Here is a 13,279-nt window from a genome sequence, read left to right as displayed (position 1 = left end):
GTCAATTTTTGCAACATACTAGTATGTAAAGAAGAAATAATACAATACGACTAAAATTTAGAAACTTCCGCAAAATGTACACTGATAGTGACTCATCTCGTCAAACGCCGCCCACAGCACCAACACTACAATTCATCATTAAGATCTGGTTAATTTACTCGTACTCGATATTTATATTAAATTAATAAATATATTTCTATATTTTTTTAATGAAATTTTTGACTTCGCTATTTCGAAACCAATAAACCATAGCTATGTATAGAGGTGGAGCTAGATAATGAGCTGCGAGTTCGGACTAATTCAGTAATTTTTATTTAGATTATGTTTTTGTATTGAAAAATTGACCAAGTATGTATAAATATTTAGTTGTGAATCGGTAACTAAGATAAAGGAAAGTGCTAAATGGCCAGAAAATTTGGTCAGAATTTGGCCAGAAAATTTTTAAAAACTATAATTTTTTTAAAATTTTTAAATAAACTGATCTTTTTTCCATTTTTTTAGTTAAAATGTATTAAAGTTAAAAGGATAAAAATGTTTAAGAAAGTAAAATATCATTATGGCCAAATTTTGGTCAAATTTTCTGGCCAATTTTTTTTTTCCTGAGATAAATTATAAATTAAACAAATTCAGAACTCACAAACTTAAAATCTTAATTAAATGTACGTGTTAACTACATTTTTTCAGCTACCCTTACAATTTGGTCACCAATATAAGAGTAGTATTGTGACTTTTAGGTAGGTGATGCATAAAATTAAGTGACTTTAATTTTGATGGAGAAAAACAAACTATAGTTTTCTTGTCATTTATGAAAGATAAATCTTTTTAATAATAATGAAAGTTTAATAAAGCGAAATAGACTATTACTATGCATCGACACCAATAAATTGAGGTAAATTATATGATTTTTTTTTTGGATTTTTTTTACTTGGTATTTGGAATCGTATTGAAGTCCCAACTACGATTCCAAAATTTGATCGGGTGAAAGTCTCACTTGTGATTGTTATTAGATCACGTTAAACTTCTATCATTACTTCATATTTAAAGACAATATACTCTTTAAAATAAACAAAATATAATATATTTCTCATATAAAGAGATAAAAAATATACTCTGTCTTTCTTCCAAAGTAAATGTCACTTTAAAAAATTCAAAAGAATAAATAATAATTATTTTTAACTATACTCATAATATTAAAAAACTTCTTAATAATACTAGTAATTCTTAAAAAATACCGAAGAATAATTTAATAAATTATATACTAGATTTATTATTTTTATTTATGAACATTAGAAAAAAACCACACGTATTTTTGGACGAAAAATATAAAATTTATGAATAATTGATTACAAAGCAAACATATTGAAAATAACATGGAATTTCACATTTATTATTTGTTCATGATTCATGAATTCAAGGAGTTTCATATTTTTTCACGCATTAGTCGTTGCCACGTACAAATTTCCAAAAGAAAGAATAACTCAATGGTCCTCTCCAATTCCCACATTAATTATTAATAATCAATGAATTTGTACGACTCTTATAATACTTTCGCTCCGTCATCTTTACTCGTTCAGTATTAATTTATTATATTTTCAAAAAATTAATAAATAAAATAATAATTTTATTAGTTGTGATTTAAATATTAATTACTAAAAGTTCATTTGATTAGAAAGACAAAAGATAATTTTAAAAAATTAATTAATTTTAACATAATTTTATCACATATTCGATTAGGATTCACACAATAACTTTTTCAAAATTAGTTATTTCGAAATAATATTGATCAGCAAATTTTGGAATAACTTATTCCTCGACCAAATGACCCTTAAGTGATAAATTATTTTTTGATCTTTCAAATTGAACATTTATTTTTAGTATAACGAACAATAAACAAGGAAGTATAATTTATACGCCCTCCATTCACTTTTACTTGTTCACCATCTCAAAAATATATTTTTATTGTCATTTTTAACATATCAAGAAAAATAAAATATTTTCTTCAAATGTTACGTTTAACATTAATTACTTATTTTTCAAAATCTTATATTCCCCGCCCTCTGTCCAACAATAGTTGTCAACTATTGACTTGACATAGAGAATAATAAGTAGTTTATGATATAAGTAATTTTATCAAATCATTTTATTAAATATAAGTCATATAAATATTGAAAAATGAATAGTAATTAATAATAAGAGTAAAATAGATACAAAATGATATATTTATTCATCGATTTTATAAACTTAATAAGTATTGCTGGACATTTTAAAATAGTACAATGAATAAGTGACGATAAACTGAGGGAATACTAAATATACTAGGACTATCAATTAATATGAATAAGCCGATAAAACGATCATGTTTTTTTAGTGAGTGTGCCAAATTTGAACGTGACACATAAAATCAATTAATATGAATAATCCGATAAAACAATCATGTTTTTTTAATGAGTGTGTCAAATTTAAACATGACACGTAAAAATGAAGGGAAAGATTAATATAATTCCAAAATTCGAAGTAGTGGTTTTTCATCTGACACACTCTCGCACAAAAGAAGCGCAAGTGCCCAAACGCCTCTTCTTCCCTCCTACCCACCCCCACCCCCCCAATAACCCCCTACCCCCAAAGGACCTTTTTCACCGTTTTTCTTCACTTTCTGACTCATCACCCAATTCAATCTATACGTACACGAATCCTATCTCTATAGCTTCTGCTTTCAATCGTCTTTCTTCATCTCTGATTTTCAGTAAGCTTCTCTACTGTTTATTTTGTTGTTTTCAGCTTCAATTCGACTTCGTAGTATTTTTTTTTTGAATTTCTCAGCTTGTTATATGGAATTCTGGAGATTATGTTGTTGTTTTCATGAATTTTGGATTTGATTTTTTTTTTTTTGGATCATTTTGATGTGTTGGACTGGAAATAGGGCTTGTTGTGTTAGCTTAATGGCGATTGAGTAGCTTTACTTTGGTCAGCTGCTGTTTACTGTGTTTTGTCGATTTCAAAGTTAAAATTATCTATGAGTGGGTATGTTTATATGTATAGACTGGATTTTGGTGGTGTGATCGATCCGCGAGAGAGTAGATTCAAAAATTTGAGTCCTCTTTGGTGTTTTACTGATGTGTTTTGGACATCGAAAGGTCATGAAATGCACCTTTGTTTAGTTGTTGTTCTATTAAGTTTATTATGAGTTTCTCTCAATTCTCTTGTAGAATTTTATAATCCCGCAGAAACGTAGTGTTGTGTAGGGTCAAAGGTACCTCAATAGATTAGTATGAGCTTGATGAATGTTATAGTTAAAAGTTACTGTTCCGGATTGTGGTTTCATTTGATTAATTTGATTTCAACTATATATAAACGAAGTCCAAATTTCCTTGGTTTTGAATGGCTTAGAGACTTAGACGTATCAGTAAGTTTAATGGCGATGAATAGCTTTACTTTGGTATTGGGGAGAGGTCAGCTGCTGTTCACCATATACAAACAAAGTCCAAATTTCTCGGTTTCAGATGGCTTAGAGACCTAGTCATATTGGTAAGATTTTAACTTATCTTGGAACCTTTCTTTGACCTTGAATCCTAAGGAATTGCTTTCCAGTATCAGTGAACTCTTGTGGAACCCGTTCACAGTAATAAATGCACATAGAACTTGGATTATAACAAAAGATGGCTAGTAATAATTGTTTGAAGATCCTAGAAAGAGATGAGGATAGACCTAAAATAACATGAAGGGTAGCTTACCCAAAAATGCTACAACCTCCCACAATATGTAAATAACTTGGACTTGAAGAGAGCGGAACGGATATAGCGGATTCTTAATCCCAACTAATCCCAACTAGTTTGGGATCGAGACATAGTGGTTGTTGTTTGTTCATAAAAGAGATGTCATGACTAACTTGGTGCAATCTGTGTAACTTTTGCTTCTGAATTGAAAGTCAATCTCTGCCTTTTCCTTTCATTAGAATTTTCTTTCTTTTTTAATAAATGGCACAATTATGTTTATAACAAACTAAGATGGTGCTGGAAATTCTGTACCGTGGAGCAAAAGTATACCCCTTTCTAAACCTGTAGGGACTCTAACAGCTCTAGAAGTGATTCTGCTTCATTTACAAGTTCCATTCTAAATTAAAAAATATAACAAAGAAGATGATGTTGGCCTTTATTCTGGATGGAATCGTATTTATCTTCAAATCACCTCATGTTCCTCTCTTTCCAAACTGTGCACCAGATACAAGCTGGTATAGTGTTCCCCCACTTTGACCTTTGTTCTCTCAGCTCCTACTCTATTCAGCTTCAAAACGAAGTATTGCGGGCCATGGTCCATTTGATGCCCAAAAAATTCAAAAAAGGCTGCCATAGAGGTATTGAGGTCCATGATTTTTTTATTGTTAGCTAATTAGGATTACAACTCCAATTTTATGCTGGATCTCCATTGTATTCCATATATATTGAATTAGAGTTAAAACCCCTATTCAACACTTGCATCGCCATTCTGATCCAATCGATTGCCTGGAAGTGTGGAACACGTGAAAGGTATCACATTTACTTTGCTAGGCCAATACAAATGTAATTCAACCGTGTGACTTTGATTGTATATCACCATCACATAAGCTGAAATTTTGAGATATAATTTCGTGACATAATTTTGGTGGTTGTGCTTAGTGATACATATTTGTTTGTCATGATTTGCTGTATGTTTCATAAATTTCCAAGCTGGTCTCACCTATAAATAGATTGCATGGACTCTGCTAACGAGTAATTTGCAACAAACAATCATAATGCTCCTGCTTCTAGCTTTCATAACAGTGCTTTCCCCTAGTCATTCTGTTAACGTGCACCCTAGTGTATGATGTAATATTGTTCTGCCTGCTATTTTTCTTCTGCATGCTATATATTGGAAGTATTCCTTTGATTGGTACTTATATGGTCAATATAGAGGTCAGGCCTACTTTCTATGGTTCTTGAATCTGCTGCATCACATGATTGATAATGATACTATTATGATGTACTGCTGCAGAGAAAAAAATGAACCAGGAGTGTACCACTTCAGTGGGGTTGACCTAGATAAATTATCAAAAATGGGTAATTGTTGCTGCTGCTGTTGTGCCTCAAAAGGAGTGGAATTGAACGGTTCGCCCTCATTTTATCGTGTAAGTGATATATCCCCATACCCGATGCCATTTACTTTATTTTAATTTCTGAATATTCTGATTAGTGATTACAGCATTCTGGTTCAGAGTCCCTTTGAAGTTTGAAATTTATTTCTCTAGTTGTTTTTGCCTAAAACCATGCCAACTCTACTTATCAGAATTTTAGTATGCTCCAAAAATTTCGAACAGGGAAGAACTAGAAAATCTGGTGTGCAAATTTAGGGACTTAGTGTCTACAAGTTAAAAGAATTAGAGCACTAACAGATACTGTCAGATTTCTGTCCAGGGAGTGTACACGTAAGGGGAAGCATTACTGGATGTGTTGTTCATGCTTCATTGGTTGATAAACCTTGGTTCTGAATCTCCATGTTGCATGCCGTGACATAATGTAATAACCTGGGATAGTTGACTGTTTGTTATATAATATAGGGTTCCAATCCTTTTGTCGTCTTCTTATTTCCCATCCGTTCTACGCTGGCTATAAGCACTTTCCAGAAAGCGCCTTTGGTTTTCTACTGCAGTTTTTTTCTTAGTATGTTTGGTTATTCGTTCATCCATTGGCAAAACCTTTATTTTTTTCTCTTTTTGCAAGAGGTGTTTATATGATTTTTCTTGAACAAAATCCACTATATGGTCCCAAATCTATGCAAATGCCTCATTGTCTTGGATATTGGGCAGTATACTGGTCCTTGACAGAGAAGCTGGTCTATTATCATAGTGCTGTGAGCAGTCATTTTAGTCAGGAAAGAGGATTAGGTAAAGAGAAAAGGGGTTGGATATTAGAGGATGAGTTACAAACATTTGTAAGTTGTAACTAAAGTCCGCTATTACATGCTGAATGCTCTCTATAGTTGAAGATTGTAGTCCTTCCATTTTGATGGGATTAACTGCATTACAATCCTTGTGGATTTGTGCTGTGCCCGAATGGATTTATATAAATTTAAAATTTTCTGCAGTATCCTACAGTGCCAGAAGAGCGCGAACCTTTGTCATCTCATCATGTCACAGCTGCAGCATTCTCCACTGCGCTTTTGGTTGATACAAATCTGGACACCTCAAGTCCTGACACCTACAGGCCACCTCCAATGCCAATGCCTTATGAAACGTATGTGGGAAGGCCCAGGACTCCACCAGGTAATCCAGATGGCATCAAGAATGAGGCGGCAGTTCAAGAAACAAACAGTGAAGCTGGTGGCGCACTGAACTCAGCAGACGCTGCCGAAGCTGTTGACAAGGATAAAAAGGAGTCTGAAGGCAACGTGCAAACAGCAGATATCCAGCTCGATGCAATAAAGGAAGTGGAAGATGAACTTGAGAAGTCTGATGAACTCAAAAAATCCAACGTACTTGTACTTTTACCTCCACAAGAAGAGTGTCCCATCTGTCTTGAAGGTGAGTCATAGCTTTAAGCACTGTTGCTCCCAACTCTCCGCTTCTAGCTTCAACTAGAAACTGTACAATGACACAACTCCTTGTTGCAGAATATGATGCTGAGAATCCAAAAATGAGTACAAAATGCGAGCATCAGTTTCATCTTTCATGCATTCTTGAATGGATGGAGAGAAGTGACACCTGCCCCGTCTGTGATCAGGTTTGTTTCAAGTTGTAATAACCTCAACTAGATTGGTAATACGAGCTACCTCTAAGATAGCATGATAATCATTGTCCTCTTCTCTTTGGTTGTAGGAAACGGTTTTTAATCCTGCAATTGATGAATAGCAACAAGAATTCCGCCTGTAGGTGGTTGGTTGCAGAAGTGACATTTGTTGTATGCCAAGAAGTGTTGTTCAATACTTTGTGTCGATGATAGTTTTACAGCTTTAGCCGTAGTTTCTTCACATGTTTCCTTCTTGTGTTTGCTTCAAATCGTTAAGCTTGGATGTGGAAATAATTAGGATAATGATTGAAAAGGTCAAGAAAAAAGAGGAAAAAGAAAAAGATTGATTTCAATTCATCGCATAGGTTCGTTTCCATTGTGAATATCCTTTTTTCTTTAATCCATGATATATAGGCATTTCTCAATTTGCAGTTTTTTTGTGCATTTCTGTATCTCTTGACGTAGAGACCGAGTCTTTTTTCTTTTTTTTCTTTTGTTGTGAATTTTTGGGTCAGTTGATAATGAATTGGTAGCTCCATTTTCTCTGTTTGTAAATATTCAGATAGTATAGGAATTCCTCCATTTTTGTGTACAAGGTCACACTTAAGCATTGAAATTTTGTGCAATTTTGCAGTTGTTCTACATACAAAGTCTCTCATACATAACCTTTATAGTGTATATAAAGCATTCCCAGGGGGTTGGTTTTGTCCTGTTTGATTCTTCGTCTTTGTTGATACTCCAGTATTCAGCTTTGAAACTCGATGAATAATATAGTTTACTGCTTCAATGCTTACCTTTCTATCCGTTTCCACAAAACTTAAATACTTGATGTGGTTCACGGAGCTGCACATGTTTTTGAGTTTGAAATGGCCAGACCCATAACCGAGCTGGAACCCGGATGGGCCATGCCTGAATTGAGACGGGTCAGGATCGACGACCTGTCACGTTTGATAGCCTTACTGTAGGCTGGTTGAATATTTCCAGTTATGGGAGAATCGAAGCTTTACAAAGTATTATGTTTTGCATTGAAATTTTTATAAAGAAACTAAAATGCAAAAAATATTTTATTTTTTTAAAGGAATATTATTGCTACAAGTACTTTAATCATGGTAACATTACTAGTCATTCATAACTATAATGAAAATGGATTAGACAAAAATCTAATGATCTCAACATGTGACTTGTCGGGTGATTTGTCATTTAAGAATAGTAAGATAAATATCAAAATAGGAAAATTATCGGAAATCAAATTACCAAATAAAATTGGGATTTATTGTATTGAAGTTTAATTATCGAAGTACGGTAGGGGCGTATAAAACCGAACCAAATCACAAATTGAGTCAAATCGGAAAAAAAACCCGACTAATGGTTTGGTATTGGAAAAAAAAAACCCGACTACATTTGGGTTGGCTTGGTTTTAACTAAAAAAACCAACTCGACATTATATATGTAATTTTAAAATTTTATACATTAACTTTGATATAATTTTAAAATATTTCTTATACTATTTCATAGTTTTTATCTTTTAATATATTATTTCAAGTTTAAAACTTAGAATTCGGAATGGTCCAATAAAGATTATAGTTCATAGCTGTTGATAATTATAATAAAACTTAAATCAAAATCAAATTAATATTAATGCAAAAAGAAAATCAATTCAACACTAAGAATGACAATAATAATATTGAATATTTGTTCTTTAGTTTTACATTGGTTTAAACAATTAAAATACATAATATAATTTTAATTTTCCTTAACTATTCAATAATGTAACTAATACTTATTAAGCTTATTTTAGCATGATTTAGTACTTTTAAATTATGATCATTTTCATTATGACTTTGCAATATTTATTTTATATGATGATTTCATTATTATTTTTTATTGAGTATTTTAGTGTCATCAGTACTCATCTCATATTTTGTGTTATTTTCTTAAGAAACACCTTAAATAATTATATTTTGGTTGGACTAAAGAAATATTTGGAGCACAAGTTAATTATATGTTTGTATGAAAACTTTACCGAAAAAATCCAAAAATCTGGAAAAAAAAATCCGAGGTTTATTAGTTTGGTTTGATTTATGAATTAAAAAATTCGACACAATGGTTTGGTTTGATATTTGAAAAACCCGAACCAACCCGAGGTTAAACAAAAAAAAATCAAATTTTATTAGTTTGGTTTGGCTTATAAATTTAAAATTTTTACACAAATGGTTTGGTTTGATATTTGAAAAACCCGAACCAACCCGGTCTTGTAAAGTTGTACACCCCTACGAAGTAGATTGAATTTTGAATATTCAGTATTTGGTATGTATGATTAATTATTGATTGTCGAATTAACAAAATTGAACTCTCAAAATATTATATTAGATATCGAACTTTCAATCCTAAGGAATTGTTTGTCATATATACATGCAATATTAACAAGTGATTTGAATGTCTTGATTGATCTATATCGATAAATTCAATGCAAAAAGCTTGAGAGTGGAGATTTTACATAATTTCTCTAAAATCTAATATGTCAAATGTTGGATAAATTAAGATATGCTTTTATCAACATATGTTTTCTTTCGACATATAACTACGGTATTATTGTATCCAAGTTTGATTTATCGGATGAACTATAAAAGTCTCGTATTTAATGTCTACTTGAATTATGATCATCGAAATCCAACGTCAAAAATACTGAAAGCCCACTCTCCCTATTTAGAATACTAAATACGGGATATAAATAAAATTATGATATAGTTCCCTATAGAATTAAATCTGAGAGATTAAATTTTCTCCCTTATCTGATTGATTATATCCCTGCAAAATTAAGTTTCTAATATACACACTAATTATACACATGGTTTTATCTAATCATTATATACATTATTTATACAATATATCACGATAAACATGATCTAAGAAAAATATTTTCCAAAAGTAACTTAGTGTATTTCAAGTTATATAAAGGTCATTTAAATTGTCGACAGTCACATTATGTTTTTTCCCCTTTTATTAACGACTTTTGATGTAATATCTTGAATAGTTCAAATTGAACCCCTTTCATATGTTTTTACTTGTTCATTATAGTAAAACTAAACGTCTATTTTTACTTGTCATACTTTAAAAACCAAGAGATAGTTTATTATTTTATATCTATTTTACTCCTATTATCAAGTACTATTCATTTTTCATTATCTAAAGTACTATTTTATTTATTACTTCTTAAAGATTATGTTGAGTCAAATATAAATAAGTAAACATGAACGAAGAGAATATATTAAATCAATATCAAATTCGAGTTCTCTATATATTTTTAATCTATTTATTATAGTCTTTTAAATTTGTCACAAACTAAACAATTTAATTCACATCAAATTTTAATAAACTCTAACTGTTAAATTTTGATCCATATGTCACATGTCCTCCTTTAATTAGTTATTTTGCCATGTTAACGCGAGTATCTTTCAGACATTTCATATTTTTGGTTGATTATAATTTTAAAAATTATTTAATAAGTACATGTTATGAGTAGATTAAGTGTATAATAGGTATAAGGTAGAATAGAAGTATCAAAACAAATTATGCGAACAATTTTAAGTATCATCGATGACTTAAATCTAAAAAGATTGAAGAAAGTAATTTATTACTTTTAATATTTTATCTACTTAGATAATTATGAAAATATTATTTTAAAAATAATTAAGAAATTCATACTGAATTATAAGACGAGAATCATTAGGTTTAACTCTCCTCATTTTATGATTACAAAATTATTCTGTGATTATAATAACCGTAAGATTATGATCTCGTATTCAATATAAGGTAGTAAACAATAATAAGATTCTGATATAAAATATTATCGGTATTAGTTAAAATTCATAACCAAACACGATATAAATATAATTTCGAATTTATGTCAACAGTAGAATACTAATTTCAGTAGCTAAACGATCCCACAAAGTTAACTGATTCATATATCCCTTAAAACTAATGTGATAAATAAATTTCTTTAACGAGTGGGTTAAAACTTCAAATGATCACAACAAAAAGATAGAAGAAAGTTATTTATGATAATATTTTATTTATTTGGTAATTATGAAAATATTAGTTTTAAATACTTAGGAAACTAATTTCTAAATTATAAGACGAGAATCACAAGGTTCAACTCTCTTCGTTTAATGAATACAAAATTATCTAGTTATTAAAATAATTTTAAGATTATGATCCCGCATCCATATGAGGTATACCGAACAATAACATAATCAGTAAAATTCCACAAATAAAGTTTGGGAAGGATAGAATATATGGAGGCCTTATCACTACCTTACGGAGGTAGAGAAGTTGTTCTCAATAGACCATCAGCGCAAGAGCAACACCTTCATGTATAAAATTAAAAAATAATGACGAGAACATAACAACTAATAGAAGTAGTGCAAAGCCTACATGAAAAGAATATGAACACCAACATTGTAATGCAGTAGCCGAGCAGATGAAGATAGATATAAAAAATTTCTAGAACCAACAAGACCGAACCCTCGAAAGCAAGATAACACTATATTACCTACTAATTTTCTACCATAATATGTGACTTTCACAGTACCCTTTTGTCTAAGATCATGCCCTCAATAATTTGAAGTTTGCACCGTGTTTTTCTAATCACCTCTTCCTGATAGCTTTTTGGCCTATTTTTACCTCTCATCCTGCCTACTACACTAGCTAGACTCTCGCCCCTCTTCACCGAGGCGTCTGCGCATCTCCGCTTCACATAGGCAAACCATTACAATCTTGCCGCTCTCATCTTGTCCACCATGGAGGCCACTCTACCTTGTCCCGGATAATCTCATTCTCAATTGTATCACTCCTAATATGCTTACACATTCATCTCTCCATCCTTATTTGCGCAACTTGCATCTTTTAAACATGAGAGTTCTTAATTGTGCAACACCCTGCTCCATACAACAATAACGGTGTGACCACCACTCTATGAAATTTACCTTTAAATTTTGTTGATACATAATTATCACACAAAACTTCAGAAGCAAGCCTTCACTTCACCACACCGTATCAATATGATGTACGATAGTATTGTTGATGTTCCCACTTTTCTGGATTAAAAACCTGATGTTTAACAAGAGTTACAAGATTTAATGAGAATTATGAGATTTGACGAGGTTTAACTCTCTTCTTTTAGTTTTATCAAAATAAATTACAAAACTATTTAATTTAGAGACTATACCTAGTATTATTATCCCGCATTCAACATCATATAGTGCTTAATATAAGTTTTTGATCTAAAATTTTATCGATATTACGTAATATTACGATCAAATGCCGGAATAAATATAATCTCAAACTTTATATTAGCATAAGAATACTAATCCCGATAACCAAACGACCCCAATAGGGTATTATTTTCAAAACTGATTAATCCAACGGTAACTAATTTGTTTTTACATCATTCTCATTATATATCTTATATTCTTCTACTACTATTTTCTAAAAAAATTAAATGTTAGTGTTCATTATATTTATAGATAATTTGACTATTATTTATTATTGGTTAATTAATTTATCCTATTTTTTCTTTAGTCCGTTTCGAAAAGATATTTTTTTTTAATAACTTTTTAATTTTAATTTTTCACTTGACGTGTCTAAGGTCACACGATATGCATGTGTTTAATTAAAGGCCATGAGATTTAACAATATTATTTTTTAAAAATTTCGTGTCAAGTCATAACAATACAAATAAATCAAAACGAGAAAAATATTTACTACAGGATCTTTTTTATTTTACTTTAACTTTTTTTCTATATCTGTATTTTGTCTAAATTCATTAAATCTCAGACAACAAAATACTCTATATAAACCAAAAGACCTATTTTTTCCTCATTTTACCAAAAAAAGAAAAAAGAAAAAAAAAGGTGGCTGTCGGCTTGAGACTTTTATCAAAAAACACTTGAAAAAGGTACTAATCAATTTCAATAAAAAATCCTTGTATAAATTGAAATGTTTTTTTTTATTTGCTTTATGTTTTTGTTTATCTCTTGGTTCTTTTTATGTATGTACATTGGAATTGATCATTTTGTTTAATTTAATTTGTGATTGATAAAATTATTCTATGTGTTTGAGGGGTAGATCAAAATGATCTGATGTGTTTGAGGGGGTGGATTCAAAATAATCGGATGTTTTCGAGGGGTAGATCAAAATGATCCTATGTGTTCGATTGTGGGTTTCAAAATGATTCTATGTGTTTGAGGGGTAGATTAAAATATTATGATTTATGTGTTCGATGATAGATTCAGAACGATTCTGTGTGTTTGAGGGATAGATTAAAAGTCACGATCTATGTGTTTGAGGATAGATTCAGAATGATCCTATGTGTAAGGCATTGATTAAAAATCATGATCTATGTGTTTGAGGATAGATTTAGAATGATCCTAAAACAGTAGATTCTGAATGATCCATTAAAATTCCTTTAAGTGATTTTGATTCTCTTAAAAAAGAATTGTTTTCCCCTCTTTGTCAATTATTTAATAAACTCTAACTATTAG

At 30.7% G+C, this 13,279-nt stretch overlaps 1 protein-coding gene across 1 annotated transcript; it reads left to right on the top strand.

Moving 5' to 3' along the window:
* The first annotated feature begins 2,571 nt into the window (after positions 1 to 2,571).
* LOC125826220 (probable E3 ubiquitin-protein ligase RHB1A) lies at positions 2,572 to 7,369 on the top strand. The gene is made up of 5 exons (XM_049505541.1): positions 2,572 to 2,743; positions 5,008 to 5,140; positions 6,097 to 6,532; positions 6,622 to 6,731; positions 6,827 to 7,369. Exons 2-5 carry the CDS (start codon positions 5,069 to 5,071, stop codon positions 6,857 to 6,859), a joined length of 651 nt encoding a protein of 216 aa, XP_049361498.1. The 5' UTR covers positions 2,572 to 2,743; positions 5,008 to 5,068; the 3' UTR covers positions 6,860 to 7,369.
* The last annotated feature ends 5,910 nt before the right edge of the window (positions 7,370 to 13,279 follow it).

This window comes from Solanum verrucosum, unplaced genomic scaffold (assembly GCF_900185275.1).
Source record: "Solanum verrucosum unplaced genomic scaffold, falcon-dt-bn FXZP01000060.1, whole genome shotgun sequence".
Classification (NCBI taxonomy): Eukaryota; Viridiplantae; Streptophyta; class Magnoliopsida; order Solanales; family Solanaceae; genus Solanum; species Solanum verrucosum.
The sequence above is the reverse complement of the archived record's forward strand: the minus strand, read 5'-3'. Positions and strand labels throughout refer to the sequence as shown.

Coding starts and splice junctions, on each gene's coding strand:
- LOC125826220 (XM_049505541.1), top strand. CDS start 5,069: ATGGGTAATTGTTGCTGCTGCTGTTGTGCCTCAAAAGGAGTGGAATTG. Junction 5,141..6,096: donor GTTCGCCCTCATTTTATCGT/GTAAGTGATATA, acceptor AATTTTCTGCAG/TATCCTACAGTGCCAGAAGA. Junction 6,732..6,826: donor CCTGCCCCGTCTGTGATCAG/GTTTGTTTCAAG, acceptor CTTTGGTTGTAG/GAAACGGTTTTTAATCCTGC.